The following is a 22,155-nucleotide window of genomic DNA, read 5'->3' as shown; positions in this document are numbered from 1 at the left end:
GACCTTACCATAATGTTATCCTGTAATCCACGGGGAGCTACAGTTCTCCACAGGATAGCATCAGATAAACACTAAGCAGAAAATTACTGGTAGATCTTGACCAGTATCAGTTTCTTACATTTCTGTGCCAACATTCAGAACACAATCAACATGACGTGGTCTTTAAAAGGGTGTAAACAGTTCTTAAACTTGCTACATAGTGTTTCATTTTTTCAAACAGAAAAAGAAGTTTTAAAACCCCAACTAGTATCAATGAGACTCCTTTTTTATTCCAGTGACTGTTCCTTCCTTTTGGTGTTGCCTGCTAGTTGAGGAAACAGTGAAAGCAAAGGTAGAAGTCTACCTGCATCAAGTTCATACAGATCATAACGCCATGCACCACCATGCTTCTGAAAACTGGGAAGAGAAACTGACAAAGTCTGCCAGCTGGAACTGAGTATGTCATCTGAACTTTTCATGACAACAAAATATTCTCTCAAGCCTTCTGAACAAGGGATTTGTGGGATTTTAGACAGTCATTTATCTCTTCACTTTTCTTATACTGTTACCCTGTGAAAAGAGGGCATGGGAATGGGCTGTAGGTGAGAGAACTGTCCCACTGCTAGGGAGAGGCACAGTCAACCAGGCAATGGAGACCAGTGCTCTGTGAGGCTGTGTGAGGCAGAGATTGATTCACTAAATGCTGCAGTAATGTTGTAACTCTGGCGTTGGTAGTGTGTTCAGAATTACAACACTACTGTGGTACTGGGTTATTTTTCATGACCACTCAGTTCTGACACCAGTACATACAGACACTTCTGTACTACACTTGTAGTTTTTACTGAGCATGGCTGAGCTGTTACTTCTTGTGTACATAGGTAGGTATATATGTGAATTTTTCAGCTGTCATGTCATTCCAGGGACTAGCATATAGCAGAAAGGAGTCACCCCAGATGTTCATAGAAGAGCAAATACATACTCTGATGTAGGCAGAGGATCCTCTTGAAAGTAGGGGTCCTGCAAAGCCTGCTCTGAGGTAATTCTCTTTGTAGGGTCCATAGTAAGAAGCTTCTGAAGCTGCAAAGCATAACAACAAAAATAGCAAAAAGCTTATCAAACTATCATTTTTCAAACTATGACTTGTATGTCTTGGATCGTGGATTACTAAACTATTTCTGGCTTGTCCAGACAAGCCTAAGTTAGCATTGCTTGTTCAGTGAAGTTCCCAAGAACTGCAATGCACATCCATCAAAGTACTGTGGTTGTGAAGCACTTCTCACGTAATAAACAGTTAAGTGTAGCAGTATTAATTGCTCAGGCTGAACCACTGCACTAAAGCAATGCTAAATTCAGCTATTACAGGTTGATAAAACATTCTTTCTAAATAATAGCTTTTTGTTGTGGTACATGTATGGCTTTTATACTGTTCTACACTGCTGACACAAAAGGAAAAAAGTGTTAGAATGGACTGAACATGACTGATAGTTTTAGGGAGCGAAACAATAAATCTTCATTTCTTGCACTGGCAACATTCCAGAATCAGAGCACTCTGCTACTCATGCAGCTCCCAAACCCACTCTAATTGGTAAAAAAATGAGAAGGAACAGACCCTTCCTAGTAACCTTTCTTCCTTGCTAGGGGGAAAACAAGCACAAATTTATTAGCTAGAATTGTTCTGACCGCAGCAGGCTATGAAAGAGGATTATAATATATTAGTAGTATAAAATAGGAATTATGGACATATCATATCATTTAAAATAGTTACTTATTTATCACATTCTGATAAACTTACAGCAGGAAATTTGGGTGCTCACATTATACAGCATCCTGCTCTCACACAATACTCTTTCAATTCAAGCCAGTAGTGAAAATAAATTTCCTTCTGTAAAGGACATCTCAGCTCAAACTCTCTTTCAGGTCTCCAACAAAAACTGCCTGGATATTCAACAAAAGAATGTGATTTTGGCATGAGTATTTGGGGCTTTTTATTCCAATAAATTAAAAACCTGACATACAATTCTATATTCTAGATATAGATGTGACAGTAAACAGCCTCAGTAAAAGCACTCACCCTCCTCAAGAAAGGAAACACAAGGAATTTTTCAATAGTTGAAATTAACCCTACTTGATAGATTAGGTCTCAAAACTCTCTGTACTTATGCCATTTCCTTCCCAACACTTATTCATATACTTTATGGGCCACAAACCTCAAAAGACACAGCAAAACAGAGCCATTTGGGCTGTCTCTCCACCCATCAGTTCATTTGCAACTAGCTCCTAAATGGGTTTCTGCTGCTTGCCTAGAGATACAACTCAAGTTATTCCTGCATTGTATACACCTGGAGGGTTTGAATGGGCACTTATTTACTGTATTTTTGTGTGGTCAGATAACTCTTAACCTTACATTTTCTGTGCATCTAATGACATGTTAGCTCTCTACATAGTGACCTCACACAATACAATACAGACAAGAGTTTGGTACTCAGTATCTTTACTTCAAATCACCTTTCCCTACATGAAAAGTTTTTGTCAGCTAGAGCTGGCTCCATTACAGGTTATACAAATTTCCGAGTTCCTCAACAGTGACTTGTAGAGACAAAAATGCATAATCTGTACAAGGTCACTCCTGTCACCAGATGTCATCGTTGACAGAAGAGCACAGGGCATCAGCCTCTGCCCCCTGGACTCCTTCCCTTAGCATTCCTGCTTCACTCCAGAGGATACAATCAGCTAGCCCATTCCAAGTAATACCACACACAATATCACTCCCAGCAAGATAATCTGCCTATTGCTGATGCTACTGTGAACCAACTTTGAGAAAATCTGATTATCTATAGCTTCTGGGAAAATGAATTTAAAAAAAGTCTGGAGACAGTTTGTTTTTAGGGCAGCAGGTGCTAAGACAACATAGGAAACAAAACCAATGAGACTAGATTTCATCAAAATCTCATACTTCCCATCAGGTCTCAAGCTCTTAGGCTCCACTGGCCTGACATGACAGCTATGAATACTATGCTTGTAACTTTTCCAGGACAGCAAGAACAGATGCATCTTCTCGAATGGAAAACATTCTGCCCTTCATGTAGACATTATCATTCAATGTCAATCAGCAGAATGGCATAATATCATTCTCTTTGTCAAGAGTCACTTGCTATCCTGCACTGATCTACTTGATGCCATCTGTTCCCCATGAACCACACTTCCTGTACTCATTAGCACAGTCACAATCAATGACTGCTACAAAGCAAACATCTTCAGAGGTCACCCTGCAAGATGGAGATCATCTCATAAAAATAACTACCTTGGATATGAACAAGGAGTTTTAAGGAGTCTGCTTCACAATATATGTACCTCCAATGTACAGCAATGAGATATCAGGAAGGTATCCCATACTAGTGGGCATTCTTATTCAGAGCTTTGGGAGACTGACCTATTTGAGATCAGCCTCTGCCTCTGTAGCTGATCATTAAGCCACCCTTATTCACTCCTTGAGCTGTGAGAAAAATCTAACAAACTACGTTACTTAGAGAACTAAGTCTTTGTCACGATGTTCAGAAAGAAGGGCAAAGTACGGTTGGTTTTGTTGTTCTTCAGAGATCTGCTTAATATTTCCCCTAGGAAAAGCAGCCAACCCACCCAAGATGATTCTGAACTCAGTGTTCAGCCTTAGAGAATCAGTAAAATAAGATGACAGCAAACAGGTTTTCTGGTGGACTCCACTTTTGGTAGGAAAACATGGAAATTCATGTGCTAACTAATGATGTCTCTAATTGTCATCTTTTCAGTTAGGCTTACCCTCCAGGTGATTCCAATGTGTGCCCAGTAAGTTGAGTTTAAGAAATTTTAATTCATTTTTCTTCAAGTTGCACTGTTCTTATGGAAATTCTTCCCTTCCACCTACTTGGGACCAACCTATTCTGTTTCCACAGCTATTTGTGTCATCATCCAGCAGCAACTAATGAGTCAAAGAGCAAATCTTTGCCAGGATGTAGAGAGATGATTGCTATGCTGAATTTGTAACTGAAAACAGACCACTGAAAGTCAAGCTGCACCAAGAGCCTCATTACAGAGCTCCCTGTACACAGCATTTGCAAAGTCACTTTGAACTTCATTCCTAAATTTAGACAGCACTAAGTCATCACAGAGACATCCAGAAATTGTGCTGTATTAGACAGAGCAACCCTGTGTTGGCTGACAATGCATGACTCAACTAGGCAACCAGCAAATATATGTTTAGGGATTTTGTTTGGAATCATCCCCAGAACAGTGGTGGACTACTGTTAGAGGGAAGAAAAAGAAAACCAAATTACTACAGGAAATAAATTTCTCCTTTCCTCTTCCCTTTCTTCACAAAACTCTGTAGATTTTGGGGGCTCTTTAGGTCTCTGAAGCCACACAGAATCAAGACACATATTAAACTCACTCTCTTATTTGCACAGCAGGCCTAAAGGTAAGGCTGGGTATACAAGTGTCTTGCAGATCTTAACTAGAGAAGACTCTCAGATCTTCAATTCCAGCAGTTTAAGCAATTTGTGTATGAAGAAAACACATTTCAAAAATGGCCAGTTAGTGATAAATAGCTTTCTTTAACATTGGTGTTCATTAGAACGAGATAGGAAAACAGACACAGATATTACCCTCAGAAATGAAATTTCATTCCTGTCATCACAGCAATTTTCAAGTTGCACCTACCAAAAGAAAAACTTTGCTGTCAGGCTTGACTTTGTGTTTCTCCATGTATTTTATGAGGCTACTATTGGCATATCTGAAAAATAGGTTAAAGAAAAACATGTCTGAAATAATAGTGCATTAAAAACACGGAACTCTATCAAGTGACCACAGAAACATCTCCCAACCCTCAGGAAGTAAACTGTAAAAAGAACTGCTATCAGAAGACATGTCAGATATTCATCTAGCAGTTGCACACATAAAGTGTGCTTTTCACCAGCAAGAGTGCTATCAACTGTGTAAAGATTATCTCCATGAAACTTTTATGTTATATGGATAAGCTGTTGATAAGGACAATGACAGAGACAACTTGAAGCTGATACTGTATTTTCCAAAGCAACTCTGCCACAGAAAGCATTCAGCAGCTCATCGCAGCTCAACATTTAAGCTATTGTTTCTGGTTAGAACTTGGCAGAGCAGTTAGATTACCATTCTGTCTCCCCAACCTCCAGAAAACCATATAGTCCTTACAGATCCCAAGCTCAAAACTGCCCTAAATACCTATGACCATGTGCCTTGCCTTTAATTCACAGCTCCAGAGGTTATCTACAGCCACTTTCAAAAAAAAGAAGCTTCATATTTTGTGTAAAGCCAGTGTAATGAATCCTTGTCAGAGCTGGAAACAGAATCCAAAACTCCCAAATCTATGTCCTCTACCTTACTTTAAGGAGTCCATGTGACTCATTACCAGCTCTGATCTATTATCACCACTTGACTGATTTAGCCAAAGCACCAGGAAACAGTGAAAGTGGAAAATTCTCAGATCCTGGACAGGCTTTGAATCTCAATCTATTGAACATGTTACCTTCAATAGAAATTTCTGTCCAATACATTGCTGCCCCCACATATCCACTTGTCAAAAATACCAGTGCTTCCCTATTCTTCTCACACAAAATGAACAACACTGTCTTGAATATGTAATAGAAATGGATTAAGGAAGCTCATTTGTCTGTGCCTGCCATAGATTAAATTACACTTATAGCAAATCCTTCCAGAGAAATGAGGAGGCCACTCAGTTCATGTTCTTAACAAGCAGCTGAGGGAGAGAACACCATTCATGTAAACCAGCTAATTCAAACAGGACAGCTGCCACAGTGTTAGAACCCAAATACTTCAAAATCCCCAAGAAGTCAGAGCATAGGAGCTGATCTCTGCCTCCCCCTCATTCAATGAACTGTTGTTACATGATCATCACTTACGTTGTTCTTCTAAAATCTTTCTGAAGAGTTGGATATTCTGGCATCTTCCTTATGTCTTCCCAGTCTTTATCTTCAGTAGTGTGGAAAAAAGAGAAAACATTTACAATTCTGAATGTGTTGGTTAAGTAATACTCAGGAAGAAATAACTAGAGGAGTTGTTTGACTTTCTGTTTGTTGGCCAGTGCTATTGTTCTTTAATTGCCAGCATTTCCAAATCCATCAAACTGACAGTTTCTTCATACCTATACAAACAACTAGCAATTTCCTTTAGGAAAAAAAAAACAACAAACAACTCACTAGCATTATGCCTGCTGCTTTAATGAAAATAAATTACCTGCAGGGAATCCCATTACACTGAAAATGCGGTCTAGCTGATCGTGATGAAAAGGATTACTTGTTTTGATGTCCTCCTGGCGACAGTGAAATATAGGTTCTGAAGTCAATAGTTCAGCAAATATGCAGCCAATAGCCCAAATATCTACAAAAGAGGGAGGATAACTAGTGAAAATTTGCTGTACTCAATTGTTCTGTTTTTTGTTTCTGCACGATTTCTCAACCTGTATAACCACATTAAGACAAAATACTTCACATTTAAAAACAATGCATTAACATAACACATTAAAAAGGGTAAAATCTGGAGATATGCTTTCTATGAACCAAAATTAAACTCTCAAATTCCAATTTGCACCCTGGCAGCCCAGCACTTAAAATATTCACAGTTATGTCAGAAACCTACACAATATTTGCTTACAACATAGCTTAAAGGGCATTCAGCTGATCAAAGATACATTGCAATAATACTACTACCACATATTTCAGAACAATTCCAAACAGATAACTGAGAACCAAATAAATACTAAAGAAAAGACTAATGGCTCATATGTTTAACCAAATGGTGCAAGCTAGTTAAAATGAGGGAAAAAAGATCCTAATTTTAATCAAGTGTAGAAGAGTGAGTACAAAACTTTGAAAAAAATTAAAATCCTACTCGACAACTGACTCCCACAGCAACAATACTTTAACTGTATCATCTACATCTCATGTACATAAAGAAAACAACAGCATGATATCTGAGAGTTGGACTTGATGATCTTAGAGATCTTTTCTACCTTAAAGATTCTATATACTGAAAGAAAAAAACCCAAAACTTCTATTTCATAAAACTCTCATTAATATACTTTTTTAGATTAAATCTATTGTGGACCAAAACATTAATTTATGAGAGAATAGTTTTTCAGATTACATGCATGCATTCTAGTTACTGCTCATTACCATTCTAGTTACTGTTCATTGCCATTCATCCTAGTGTTCTGTATGACCCAAATATGGATTTACTATGCATCTTAAAATGAAAGTGTGAATTTGACAGTGAGAAGAAGACTAAAACAGAAAAAACAAACAAGCAAGCAAGCAAACAAAAAACCCCAAAAAACCCAAACCCAAAACCAAGAAAAAAGCAAAAAAACCCAACCCAAACCAAACCAAACCCACCAAAAAAAGGATTTAAGGATTTGCTACAGTGATAAATATGTGTCTGGGACACTTTGGAGATGGTCTTGAGAACAGATTAATAATAAGCATAGTCTGCTGAAGACAAGAGTGTGGAGACTTGAGTAGTAAGTGAAGTTAAATTAGATGACCCAAGGAAAACTGTTATATTTTTTTCTAATTTAACAGAATAAATGCAAAAAGCAATTTAATTTATAAGTCTAAGAGATACAAAATTCTTTTAACAGAGTTTAGTTTACTGGATTCAGACTGAAGAAAACAAGAAAAGCCTCTTGGTTGTTGCAATTAATCTGAGACTCCAAACCCCACTTGCTGTCAATGGTGGTGTCTAGCTCATGCTGCCTATGAGACAGAGGGTCTCCTTAAGAAAAAGCACTGCTCTCCTTATGTAGGAAACAAAGAAATGAGCCATCACACTCTATTTGCCAAAACTGGTCAGCTCCATTTCCATCCTGTTACAGGTGTGGAGCTTGAGGTGTCCCAATACATAACCCTTTCTTCCAAGCTCCCTTACAGGAAAATCTGATAACATTTCATTCAGGCTTTACAGTTTTGACAGGGTATAACTTGCTCTGTGCATTACATCACATTCTCAAGGTTTTATCTTCCTTTGATTTCCCTATTAGGCTTATCTGCATGAAAACAAGATCTTCAGCTGTTGAGATTTTATCTACTCAGGCAACTAATGCAGCATATTAATCACAATTGCTGCCTGGGCAGTAGGCATAAATTATCTACTCCAGAATGGAAATTACTTATTAATTGAAGAATGAAATCTTCATTTAACAGTATCTCTTCACTCATTTTCATATTATAGCAAATCCTGTTGGAGATGGCTTATCTAGAGGCCAAAAGAATTGCAGCTCTTTTAGTTTTCATGGCTTTCTACAGTGCTCACTATCCATCACATTGTGAGGGAGAGGCTGGGCCACTGCTCATTATGACATTATTAACTGCTCTATCCAGACTGACCTTTTCATCTTAATGAAAAAAAAGGTAAAACCTAGTAATCTAGTATTCTCCCTGACAGCAAACTAGGAAATCTCCCTGATGTGACACAGCAAACTTCAAAACAGTTTTTCCTTCATCACCCGCACCGTGTGAGAGAAGAGCCACTATAGAGTGTATAGAGAGTGCATTTTAATTCAATTCAGAAAGACAAACATTGTACCAACTGGATGTTACATCTGTATAAACACTGGAAACTCCCAAGATGGTGTTATAATTTTCTGTGGGATAGCATTACTGGGCAAGTCAAACATGATACTACTTTAACTCTGACCAATTGTTATATTCTCTAGCAGTTCATATGGTGGGGTTCAACCCTTTATGTTTCCTGCCAGATATTCTTAATCTCTGAAGAATTAATATAAAGTAACCCAAAAGACTTGGTACAGAAAACCTGAAGCTTTAATTTATGCAAGAAAATATTAAATATATGGAAAAGGCCTTGCAGCCATGCAGCTCAAGCAGGTCAGGGTCTTCTCTTCCTGAACCTTTCATGTAACCTGATCTGGAACACATCCTTGGCATATATTGATACCATTCACAGTTAATGATTTTCTGCCAAGATTAGCTAGTCCTTTTGTTTGTTTCTTCTAAAAAACATTCATAATTTGCAATAATAATGTACCACATTGTGGCACTTTTCCTAGCAGGAATGCTTCAATAATTCTGCTAAGTTTAAACACTTCATAGATACAAGCAATCTTAATAGGTATTTATATCCTACATTGTTCACAGTAGTCAACCAAATACATGTTATAGGTCTAACTATGGGAAAAAAGTCCTTGCCTAGTGCCATCTAAGGTTTTCCATTTATGACCCCTAAAAATTAATGATTATTACATCTACTTCAAATATATTCCAAGTAGCACCTACTACTCCTCAGTAGTGGACAATGAAAGAGCAAACCTTAAAGTACACAAGTAATATTTTTCAAGTACAGTGTTTTATTATTCTAATGCATATCATCTGTCTCTAGCACGAAAGGAACTTCTTATAATGTTAAATTAAAAAATTAATTATAAATAAAACTTTTTTTAAAAAGCAAGCACCAATATAAGTGGCAAAAATTATCCAACAATTAATTCTCTCCTCTCCCCTCTACTAATGATCAAGATGGTGAGTGGCCTCACTGCTCCTGAGCCAAAGCTAAAACTACTGAAGGTGTCCATTTGTAATGTCCCAGACCCACTGAAAACTGGGACACAAAAGTCCTACAGAATTGCACTGGGTACTAATTGTTTTCCCATCTTGGGAGGAAATGTTTTCCCATCCTGATGTCTTGGCGGGATGCTAATAAGTTTACCAGAGTAACACAACCATTCCTGTAAAGATGGTTCTATTTCCTACAGTCTCTTCCACTGTCAATAGGCTTCAGGACTGATCCATGGTAACAGGTTTTTACTGTCTGTTGGGCTGTGTTGTTTTGCTGATGTTCTCCTCCACCCCCAAGACTTACAAAGTCCTCACTTTCCTCAAGTTTACACTGGAGCCCAGTGCAACCCAATTTTGTTCTCTGGCTCTGGAAAGAGGGGTAGGAGTGACTCTTAAACACACAACTTCCTCAGGTTTCATTCAAACCTGTTCTCCACTGAAATATCCTTCACTATGACAATACTTCTCAAGTACCATAGAATTTTATGAAAAGAAATAAACCGCAGCCTTTTATGGATGGACACTTGTGATTGGTAAACAGACTTCCTATATAAATGGCTGTGTGCACAGATTATTAAAATATTTGTATGGCTGTCTATGTTCCAGTTTTAAAATCTGGGACTCTGACAGCTTTATAGGTCAGCTGAGAAAATCCTGCATGTCTTGCTCTACTCTAGCACTGTAGCCAAGAAGCAAGAACAAAGGGATGCTGTTTCAATGATAGGGCTGATTAAGCAGACAAATGCTCGTGTATTCTTTCATTTCTATGGAACAATAATCTCATTCTGTATTTGTTCCAGTATCTTGGAAACATTCTTTGAGATAGGATGACCACTTAAAACAATAAGACAATTTATTAAGCAATAGCCTTGACTCATAAAAGGAAACATCTTTTCCCATGCATATTAAGCAAAACTTTTCAGTGAACACAGGACAGAATCCAAGATTAAATACATCATAATTCTTAACTATAACCAATAAAAGAAATAAATAAATGGTCTCTTAGTCTCATAGAACTTTAATAAAATTCTCTTTTAAAAAAGCAAGTAAAGACTTGGAAAACATCTATTTAGGTGCAATCAATCAGAGGAATTCATCATTAGGTAGGTTTAGCATAATAGCATCAGTACTCAACCAAAGTGCTTTTTTCCTGTTGTTGTTTTGAACATTTGGAACACAAAGTCTACACTCTTGGGCACAAGTGAATGCTGGTAAAGGCAGTGAAGAGCAGAAGGACAGACAGCAGAATACAGGTTCCCTGCACCTGCCAGGGGCTAATGCAACAACCAGGCTCCCCAAGAGCTAGTTAGCAAGACCGTAGCCCAAAGAGGGCTTTTCAGGCCACCTGTAAGAGCCACAGCATTTACTTAAGATCCTCCAAAACTTTCCATTCAAGGCAAGGACTTCAAACACACCAACGGACTGGAAACCTAAAATGAGGCTGTACAGGCAAATGTGTCTAAGTTTTTCAAATAGCCATCAATTGGTCTAATGAAAAGATAAAACCTCTTATTAAAAAAAAATTCCATCTCATGCTGAGCACAACAGCACATTCTAGACTTACCTGGAATCTTTATACGCAAGAGTCTAGGAGCACAGAGAGAGTATAGAAAAATAGTTTATTAATTTTTATGGTTTTAGCATTAGAAATTAGATTTAAGAAAATAATACACCCTTAAACAGGGATTTCTTTGGTCTGGTAAAGTGTACAGAACATGCCTGTTACATATGTTCTGTTATCATACATATACAAAAGAGAAAGACCTTCCCATTCATACATTAAGGTCCCAATTTTGATGTGCTTCATTTAAACTTTAGTCAGCAAAACAGAAGGTTGAGGAAGTAGTTACCAGCTTTTTACACTTGACACCTTCTATGAAGAACTGAAAATGGGGTCAAACATTTTCATGTGACAGGCTTTTCAAGGGGAAGCAAAAATGTGCCAGTGGTTAAAGGTCAGAAATTTGCTTTCACTCATTGATGTTAGGAAATGTTGACCAATTTTTAACAAACAGCATCTCAACAGACCCTGACTGAAGAATAACTTACACTGTAAAGCCACAAAGATGACTGTGCTGCAGACAGAAGCAACACCTCTCACTAATCCGAGGGATGTTCACAGCCAGCCAACCATGTATCTAAGAACAATGTTTTATTTCAAAAGTGCACCATCTGTGCCGTGATGTAATGTCAAGATAATTCAAAACTTTAAACTGCAAAACCATACTAACTTAAATTAATAATGAAATGCACCGTCCTTACTTTTTACCTCTATGCCTCCATCCTAGCATTTTAAACTAAGCTGCCTTCTCATGTTTGCACTAAAAACTTCATTAATTTCAATTAATACCAAAAAAATTTAAAGTATCTTGACTGAAATTCTGAGTTCACTTAAATCAATTGTTATTTTCTGCAGTGCTTTAATGGGCCAGGCTTCCAACATTCTCTCTTAACAAAAGTATTCAAGGTTATCAAAATACCTTATTTTCCCACTTAAATTTCTACTCCTCAGTATATCATTAAATGAAGATCCTGGATTATATGATTTCAGACTTCTGCTATGCATTAGATACATTATATAGCTTGGAACATTATACTAAAATTACTGTGCTAAGCTTGACAACACAGGTACAATACATTTAATACAGGGAATGGCAACAAATCCAGAGGCCCTAAGTAGTCCTTTCACGCAGCAAAAATATGATTTCAAACAGCAAAATCCTGTAAAAAAACTTAATCTTTAGTTTACAGAATTTCATATCAAATAATTTGGAAATTTCGGGTTTATGGTTCTATATGAAATCTTGTATTTAAAATGTGTAGATTCCTGAAGACAGGAATCATCAAGACTGAAATCTTACCAACAACTGTAACTCCAGAGTCTAAGAATTTGACTTCTGCCACCATCAGTACCTTGAGAACTAAACCCCAACATCATATTGCTTTTGCAAGGATTTCCAGTAACTGTCTTCTCAAAGAGTCCTCTCTCCCCAGCCCATGAATCCTCTACACCACATTGTCATCAGTAATTCTTTAATTCCTCACTCGTGTCTCCAAGACTACCGCTGCATAAACCAGATGAGCCACTACATTAGCTAAGAGTAGAGCAGCTAACTCCCCCAGGAGCACTGAGTGATGGCTGCATGAATGCAGAATAGAGTGACAGTTCCATCTTCTTTCCCCCCTCAGTTCCTCCAGCCTCAGGTGGTGCCATTTCAGGGCAAGGAATTGGGTCAGTGGGACAAGCCCTTAGTACTGGCATGGAAAGGGTATTACAGTCTTGCTTTTTTCTTAGTCCTAAATCTTTAGATGGTTGGAGGTAGCAGAGGAACATTATGACAACTCCATCACCTCCAAGATTTAGTAAAGAACATACTGCTACTTTTGTTTCAGCAATAGCCATGCTTCTACCTCCAAGGGTACAAGAGGTACCCTGGCAAGCTTCATGGAAATGAGGGAAAAAAGAAAAATGGCCTTTTAGTGACAACTCTTCAAAAGCCTGAGGAACGTAATGGATGACAAAAGGCAGCTTTGTAGCTTTGGGGCAACTTCCCACTACCAAGTATCAAACTGCAGCAAGTAAAGGAAGTATGAAAACTTACTGCAAAGGTCACGAATCTCTCTTATATTGCAAAGTATTAGGCAGGTCTAATACAGAAACTTTTAGTATTTCCTCCTATAATGATGACAGACTAAAGAACAGGCAAGATTAGCCACTGTTAGGTAAAATGGTATTTACAAAAATTTTCAGGAAATATTCACAGCTCTGTATTTCATAAAATAATGTGAAAAAATTACTGACAATAACAAATAAGAAAGCAGTACATATTCTTTGAAAGGCAAATATACTTTTTTCTAATTAAATGCAAAAAATTTTAATAAACCAGCTTTTTTGTAGACAGTGGAACTCTTTGCAGGTAACTCCACGCTAACTAAAGAGGAACAGTGAGTTTGTTATCTGTTGTGTGCTCTCACTTGGCTTGTGTCTTTAACTATTACAACTTTTTAATAGATCCAATGTGTCAGCACCTTCAGAGCTAACATAAGGTGAGCAAAATCGCTGCTATCTGGTAGATTGAGTTGTAACAAGGAACATCTCTGAAGAATACTTTATTGGACTGTTTCAATTCACAAGCCATGACAGTCTTTTCCAGAAGTTATCAAAGCTTTTGATGCCAACTTTATTTCAGTTAATGGTGAGGAATGTGCATGAAGAAACCTTGCCTCCCTGACAGTACCATTGGAGAAGCTTCTTTGTCCTTCCAAATAGTGTTTTACTTTATAATATCTTAACATGTTTGTTACTAACGTTTTCAGCCTTACAACTATTTCTAGTAAGGCACTGACAATAACTCCAAAGCATAATAAGCAACTCCATTGGATAATACATGAAACAAACTGGTGTGAAGAGCTATTCTGCTGTCAATCACAGTTATTGACAAGAAGTCAACATGTGAAGCAATCACACCTGTCCTGAAAACCAGTCATTCTACTCAATCAGTGCTGTAATGTTGAAAGTTTCAGTTGATATTGCTGAAGTAATTATGCTTGATAATCAAACTGAAGGATCAGCTAAAACAACTCCTCTGCACCAGAAGTATGCATCTTGTTAGGATAGCAGGCATTTGGTTTTCAGCCAAAATCAACTTTGAGGAGCCAGCTTTTCAGATTTGGTGGCAAAAAGTACACTCATTACTGCATAGTATAGTGAAGGTAACATGTTTATGAAACCAACTTTCATGAGAAAAACTGTCTTCCTTCCCTAAGTAATCTTTCTTTAAAAAAAAAAATTTCTTTTAAAACTGAGTTCATGGCATATGTTGCTCAGGAAGATTAGAGAATCAACATGCAGCTGCAAAGCTCATCTGTCTGGTAAAGGGCAAAGTCAGTGAGATCCTAGGGAAGAATAAGCTTACCCATGTGAGTACCCATGATTATTAATAGTTTGGAAGACCACAAATCTGATACTTGGAGGGAAAAACAGTTAGAAGGAAAAAAGACATGGAACTAAAACTATGACCAGTATGGGGGATTTTTGGCCCACAAATCATTGATGATTCTTGATGTACATGGGACTAAGTGTAGACAGATTTTTAAAGGCACCTCTTGGTCAAAAGAGGGGTTTTAACTCAAAGCTATAGAGGACTAAAGCTATTGCTATAGAGGATATTCTGCCTTCTGAGTATTTTTATATTATTTTTCCTGCTCTAAAATAAGCCATATACAGTTAAGTCACAGTAATCATCATGCAGCAGCAAATCTGTCAAAATAGTAAACAAAATGGCAAAAGCATCCTGTATGTCCCTTTGTAAGTGTTGCAAGGGGAGAGAGTCATAAGAATAGAAAAAGTAGTGGGTAACCAGATGTGGAAGTTTACAGGTCAATTTATCAAGCAATCCAAATCAGGACAATTAGCAGACTGTAGCTTTGTTGAAGATTTAGTGGTTTTGTTTTCCTTTTCTTTCCTTTTTGTAAATTTCTCAAGTTAATTGCAGATGCCAAGTGACATCCCAGGTTCTCAGACAAACAATCCACTCACTGAGTTAACAAAAACAATTTACAGCACACTTGTACTGGAGTTCCCTATTATCCTTAACTGACCTTATCTTCAGGATAATACAATACCATTAAGTAGTGTCCTCATTTTATAGATAATGAAACAACACTAGGGATGGAATAAATTAAATGTGGCCAACTACACAGAACCCTTGGGACTGAATCAGTATTTAAAGCCAAGTCTTTTGAGACCCAGTTTACTGTTCTAAGAACAGCCTGGCCCACATTACAGTACATGCATTGGTCTTACACTAGCAGAGACAGGTCAAAGTCACAGCATCGTTCTCATTCTTTTCACTGTTAAACTACTACACACCTCTCAGACTCTTCAGAGTTGACAATGACCGCCAACTAATTGCCAGACTTAACACATAACATATTTGAGAAGCAAGATTAATAGAGGAGTAAGAAGAAGGAAGAACTAAAGCACAAAACAGTCAATGGGTAAAGCGTGCAACAATCCTGCAGACAGTATTCCTTGAGTTGCTGTCAGCATCCCAAGCTTCCCAAAATACTAATATAGTTTTAAAATGTTCTATTAGGTGATCTAATAATCCTTTACATAACTTCATATTTCTTAGATTATTGTAGTAGAAAATGCTTTCTATTTTTTAATAGAAGAACCTTTTATATTATTTTAGACATATTTTGTTATTTTAGAGAACAAGAAGAAAAAACAGCAGTAAATCATCCAGTACCTGCAATAACTACATAACAGAGCAACAATTAATCCTTGGTATTGAAATATTTTGCCTCTCAGAAAAAGCATAAGAACAACTTTGATAATCAAAATTAAGAAAGTTTACCACATGCCAAAACAAGTTTACCACAAAACATCATCTGAATCCAATTACCCCTCATGTTGTATAACAGTTCCCAAGGCATGAACAAGGCTTCCTTCTTGGTGCAGCCTGAGATTTTCTTTTCAGCACACATAAATGAATATTTTCTAAATCTCTCTAATTTACTTTATTTTTCTAGTTTTTCCACAACTCCTTCCTCAAATCACAACCTCTCACAAACAAGACTGTAGATTCCTATGCAGCAATCAAATGCTGACTGACTATGGATTTCTTCTTAATATTTCTCATGGATGCTTAAAAGCAGTCCCCTGCTCCTGTGGCTCCACAGACGACAGGTGGGAATCTCCCCTTTCCTTTTTTCTGAAGAGTTTTCAGTTTTTTGGCTGATCCCACCTGTAATTTCTGGCTTACCAGATTTTCCAGATAGGTCTTACTTTTTTTTTCCTTCCAACCCTCCCAGAACATGAGACCAAAAGAGTTTCAGGCATCAGTCCAAGATTTCCAGAGGCCCCACAGGCTGCCCAGCATGCCAACAATCTGTGCATGCACAGTAGGGACATCTGATGCACTCGGAATGTGTAGGACTCACTGCATAGGCAATATGGAACACATATGCACATATTTCCATCCTAAATCCTACATAATACTCCCCAGATATTTCCCTCTCTTTTATTCCTGCATGAGGTCAAATAGTATTGTTCAAACTCTGACGGATCCCAGCATACATTATAAATTCATTCCTTCTGATACACCAAATATTTTCCTGTGACATTTGCTTCCAAAGGCATTTTGGTATCTGCTTACACCTTTCACACATTTTCAGCTTCCATAACTGCATGGTACTCTGGAAATAGAATGAGGTGACAGTGCACTACCCAGGCTTTGAATTACAGTTTCTCTACACCTAAGTCTCATTTGGGTTGGGAAATGCAGTTACCACAGGGCCATTACTGACATTTCTGACGGCCTATAATTTACACAAGGGCAAAAAGGTACCTAAGAAATGGGGATTTCTCAGATTTCTAGGTTTATTTTTTCACTATAAACAAGCCCATCCTTTTTTTTTTTTTTTTTTTTTTGTTCAGGACAGTGTTTTAGCCTTGCTTAATGGGTGGCTGAATGATCACTTTAAAGAATTCTTTTGTCAACAAAATCCAAACCATCTAAAATACTATAAGTCATCTGATGACATTTATCAAACATGCTATTGCTTTAATTAAGGCAAGCGGTAAAGAGAGGCAAGATAACAGGCTTGTTTGATAGCACTGATAACTAAACAAGCTGCAGCTTGATAAAAACAAGTCATAATTATGTTATTACCTTGATATGCTACAAGATGCCCCAGAATGAATCATATTGGAGACTGCCACATGTTTTCCTAAAAACCTATGATGAAAGAGTTCTTACTATTTGCTTTACCTACTAAAACATTCTTTTCTAATCTGATGTTCCCAGAGTGAAAAAATCCACTCTGATTAATGTCTCCTTTCAAGCTCAAAGTCAGCTTAACTTTTCCTTCCTTTTAGCACAGTAATTTCCTTTAGTTTCCTTAAAATTAAACTGCAGAAGTCTTTGCATGAAAGGAGCACTGTATCCTGCCACTTACTTGAACCTTGTTTTTTAAGTATTTTGAGTATTTTAAAGTATTTTCTGTTGTGCTGGACTTTCTAGTTGTTCAGTAATTTTATTAAAGTTTCCATGTTCGCAAGGAATTACATTTTTGCAGCTACTTGGTTTCTCCTGAAGCTTGTTCAAGTTACTTTTGTTTGCAGGTTTTACATTTTTGCTAAAGTATGAAGACCTAATGAACACAGAGAAACATATTCTGGTTTTGAATTTTGATGCAGAAAATGCAGGAAACCTTCACAGGCTATAGTGAATTTAGTACAAATTCATATTGCAGTAATGGAATAAAGAATGAACTTTGGCTTCTACAACACCATTTTCCCAATTTGCATTCATCTGGTAAGTTACTTGTAACTATGGTACCAGGTATTACATGTGTAATATTGCTTATTAATATTACTTTTAATACATTTACTTTTAATATTTCAATACATTTACTTTTTAATATTAATATTGCTTTTATTAACAAGTAGGGCTTACATTATAAACATTCACAATTCAGGAAATGAAATATTCCTCTCCATGAAACCCTAACATGGGCTTTTTATTATCCTTTTAACACACAGAAAGCAAAAGCTTTTTCTGTTGTTCAACAACAGTATTTTCCTGATTCCTATATCTCTTTAAAAGATGATGTTATATATAGTATGAACAACTATCTGTTCTGCAAGGAAATAAATTAAAAGTAGAATATTTAATTAGTAGGAAGAGACAAACTGAATAAAGGACAAATATCACTGACAAATCACCCCTAAAATAATAAAATATGCTTATGTATGGTTTTGTGTAATATATAGCACTTTCTAAACAGATTTATTTAATTTTCCCTCAAAGTTAAAGTATTTACTTTAATTTTCCCTCAAAGTTAAACCCATAAAATGTAACTAAGATCAGGTCCAAAAATCAAAGACAAAAATCCTGAAGAAGTCAAAAGTCAAATTCCAATTTCAGTCTTTGATCTTGTATGAGAATTATTCACATGCAAAGAAGCACACCTAAAGACTTCATTACAAGAATAAAACCAAACTGGACACTATAGTAGACAGTACCTAGGATATTTTGAATACACTGCTAATAATTAGATATATGTGAAACCAAAATAAGGAAGAGAGTATTACATGTAGAATACAAAAAATACATTTAAAATAAAGTAAAATCAAGACAAAGTCAGTAAAAACCTAAGCAAACATCTGAATCACTCTTGGATAATGTTGCAGAAGAGAACTGATGACAATGATTTCCTAGTAAATTCAAACAAAAATATTTCTCACTATGACAAAACTGAAAGAGAAAATTCTACTTTCAGCCTTATCTTATTTGTATTTATTAATCAATAAAAGTTATGTATTAGACACGGGAGAATAGCTATGGAAAACAAGTAGCTATACTAAATAATCTTTTTTTCCCATAATTTGCTATAGCTAATCACCTTCCTTCTAAATTATTGTTTCCAACTCCAGAGCAGTTAAATCTTACTTAATTTCTGAGTTATTACTAAAAGCAACACATTAGACTTCCTGAGAATTGCATAATATTAAGAGATCTAAAAATTGTATTTCTTCCACAGAGATTTAAGAGAAAGTTTTAAGAGTTGCATCTTTTGCCAAAAACCATTAGCATTTGAATTAAATTCTCACTAGCATGCTTAGCTCATGAAAATGGCCTTATTTTAAGTGCACATAGCGCTGGAAGCAAAACACAAGTCTGGACTCAATAAACTGCATGAACATCATCACTACTGTCATTTTCTTACTCACTTCTTTGCCTTAAAGCTGCACATAGATCAGCCCCATGTGCCTTTTTGCTTATCTCTTCTCTTCAATCACATGCTCCTCTAATCCTTCAGTCAGCCTACAAATCTCAACTTGCAACTCTTCTTGTTTTCATTTCCTTATTTTTATTTTACAAATAGTTTTGAGTCCCCTCAGCACTCACGCTGCATGCCAGGTACTATGTAACCATTCCCACCCCTCCTGGGTGACTCACTGGTGTGATACAAGAAATAAAAGCCTCAGAAATAATAAACTACTAGCAAAACCAGATCTCTCCAAAGTACCATCATCCCCTGAAGTTTCGTAGGAACTTCTTGCCTGTGTTTTAGTATAGACTAGAGATCCCTCAGGGCAAGAACCAAGTTATTTATGACATAATTAAACAAACAACAGCATTATACTAATTCACCCTTCAAAGAGATACCCTGAGATAGTGGTACATATCACTCACCCAAATCTCCAAACAATATGCCATCTATCAAAAGCAGGTAGCTGTCAGCAGAGGTAACTTCCCTGTACCACACACGCAGGTCACTCAGTAATCTGGTCCCTTCACATCAGTGTTTTCCACTATGAACATAGGGCAATTTAAGCAGCTAATTTGCAGGTGTTGGAGGCAATCCCCTTGGTATTTTCTTTAAAACACTCCAGCAAACACAGACTTAGTAGTTAGCATCCCATTCTGCATAGTGGGAGATGCAAAGCAGGCCCTAAGAGTTTGCTCCTGTCACCATGGGACTGTGCTGTCTCAGGGTCTCTCGCTGGTCAGAGTGACCCCGAGAAATGTTCGAAAGTCTCTTTTCCCAGCCCAGCGCTTGAAGAAGGAGGCAGAGCTCTTCAGTTCTTGGTCTCAAGGTTGTTTATTGTTCCTCATCTATAAAATATTTTCTCCTGTCCAGCTGAGATACACTCAGCAAGACAGTCCAGGCACTCTGCCTGCCCCCAGGGCGGTGTTATGTCTTTATACTAAAAACATTGTACACTACGTATAAAATGTTTACAATTACTTTCCAATACCTATCACCTATGTTAGACTGTGAGCTTCTACTCTAAACCAATCACAGCAGAAGATGGAAGCCAACAAGAAGAAGGAGAAAAGCAGGACACACCCACATCCCTCCATCTTGCTCCCCTGAAGCCCCATTCTAAAAAACCCCAAAATCTACTTTTTCACCTCATGATAAATTCACTATTATTCTACTTAATTTGTCATGGCTTGCAGATCTTCATCTAAGGTTGGTAGCTTGCTCCACGGGTCATAATCAAAACCACAGGCATTCTGGGCTCTGCCCCAGGGTCTCTGAGCCCCCTGGCAGGGGTCCTGGCTGCTCAGGACAGCCAGAGGGATGTCCTAGGTTCCGACACTGTGCCAGAGGCATGCAGGGGACAGGGGCATTACAAGGCTCCATCCCCAGCTCCCACTGGAGCAGATCCCCTGGGATGCCTCTGTCTCAGGTGAGGTAGAGCTGCAGAGGGAGTGTGCTGCCATGCAGAAGTCGGTCTGCAAGGTGACACTGGCCTCACACTGGGAGAGACACTCTGGTTGGGGCACGGGGACACCAGCAAAAGGAGCTGTGGAAGGAGGTGAACAGACCATGGGGCATCATGGAGAACAAACAGAACATAAACAGGGTCACTTCAGGGATACTGAAAAGATTTCTAGTGGACTTGTGGGTAAACTGTATGAGTCATCCCTCAGATCTGCTGCTGAGGAAGAAGAAGAACCTGGCTAGGGATATGATAATCAATGGCAGCCTTGGCTGTAACAACCATGAAACAGTGGAGTAACAAAGGCAAGAGGCAGAGGTACCCAGCATGGTTAGAAGCTGGAGAACCTGCTCCAGGAGAGGATAATGAGGGACATAGCTTGTTCAGACTGAAGAGGAATCTAAAAGCAGCCCCACCAGAACCTACACAGAGGTGACCACGATGATGGAACTAGGCTCTGACAATGGCATACAACAGGAGAGTGAGAGATTATCAGCATAAACCAAAACAAAAAGTTGTAACTAAGTATAAAAAAAATTTCTTTGCTATGAGGATGATTTTGCAGTGGAACAGGTTAACCAGAGAGGGTGTGAAATCTTTGTTCTTAGAGGTTTTCAAGACGTAGCTGGACAAACCCGCCAACAAACCAGGCAGAATTCATAGTGGGCATTGTTTTCAACAGGAGGATGAACAAGAAACCTCCCAGGGTCCCTTTTGACCTGACTGAATCTGTCTGCAGTTATTACTTCTCTTTGGACCAGGTTTTTTGTTTTGAAATGGATCAGATTTTCCTCACTTCTGATACTTCAGCTTTTGTTGCAGAGTTCTCCTAGAGTTCACAAATAAATTCCTGCACTGGAGAATTCCAAATGGAAGTTGAAAAGCAATAAAGAATTGGCAAATGCAAGTCTACATCAAAAAGTCAGGTGTCAGTTCATTAATTCTCCAAACCTTTTGCTGTATATGGTAGATGAATAAACAGGAGTTTTAAAAAAAACACACAGTGAGCCTTAAAAGTGCTGGTCCGCCCAAGAGAACACTCAAACTGAGGTGCCAGTACAACACAGTATTTTGTAACTCTCTGAACAAAGGCCCACAAAGCATCTCCAAAAACTTCTGCAACAGAAAAATGCCTGCCAAGAAAGCCACCTGTGTACTCACAGGAATGATTTAACACTATTAACAAAGGGTCATGTTTTCTTTGCAGTTCAATATATAATCCAAGCATGCCTCCCATGCACCTCAATGCTTTAATTCTCCAAACAGCTGGGCACAGAGGCTGATTGTGCTTCTGGAACTTACTAGGGCAGAAAAGAACCTGGCTACCAGCATTTC

The 22,155-nt window shown here is 37.8% G+C and overlaps 1 protein-coding gene across 1 annotated transcript in view; it reads right to left on the bottom strand.

The window, feature by feature from the left end:
* The window catches only part of CDK19 (cyclin dependent kinase 19), a 121,976-nt gene that overhangs the window by 12,000 nt on the left and 87,821 nt on the right, over window positions 1–22,155 (bottom strand). The window contains exons 7-10 of the mRNA XM_058800947.1: window positions 6,241–6,384; window positions 5,907–5,976; window positions 4,672–4,744; window positions 959–1,056 (exon numbers count right to left, since the gene is read on the bottom strand). Of these exons, the coding sequence (XP_058656930.1) occupies window positions 959–1,056; window positions 4,672–4,744; window positions 5,907–5,976; window positions 6,241–6,384 (385 nt within the window). The remainder of the gene's footprint in view (window positions 1–958; window positions 1,057–4,671; window positions 4,745–5,906; window positions 5,977–6,240; window positions 6,385–22,155) is intronic.

Source organism: Ammospiza caudacuta, chromosome 3 (genome assembly GCF_027887145.1).
Source record: "Ammospiza caudacuta isolate bAmmCau1 chromosome 3, bAmmCau1.pri, whole genome shotgun sequence".
Taxonomy (NCBI): domain Eukaryota; kingdom Metazoa; phylum Chordata; class Aves; order Passeriformes; family Passerellidae; genus Ammospiza; species Ammospiza caudacuta.
The sequence above is the reverse complement of the archived record's forward strand: the minus strand, read 5'-3'. Positions and strand labels throughout refer to the sequence as shown.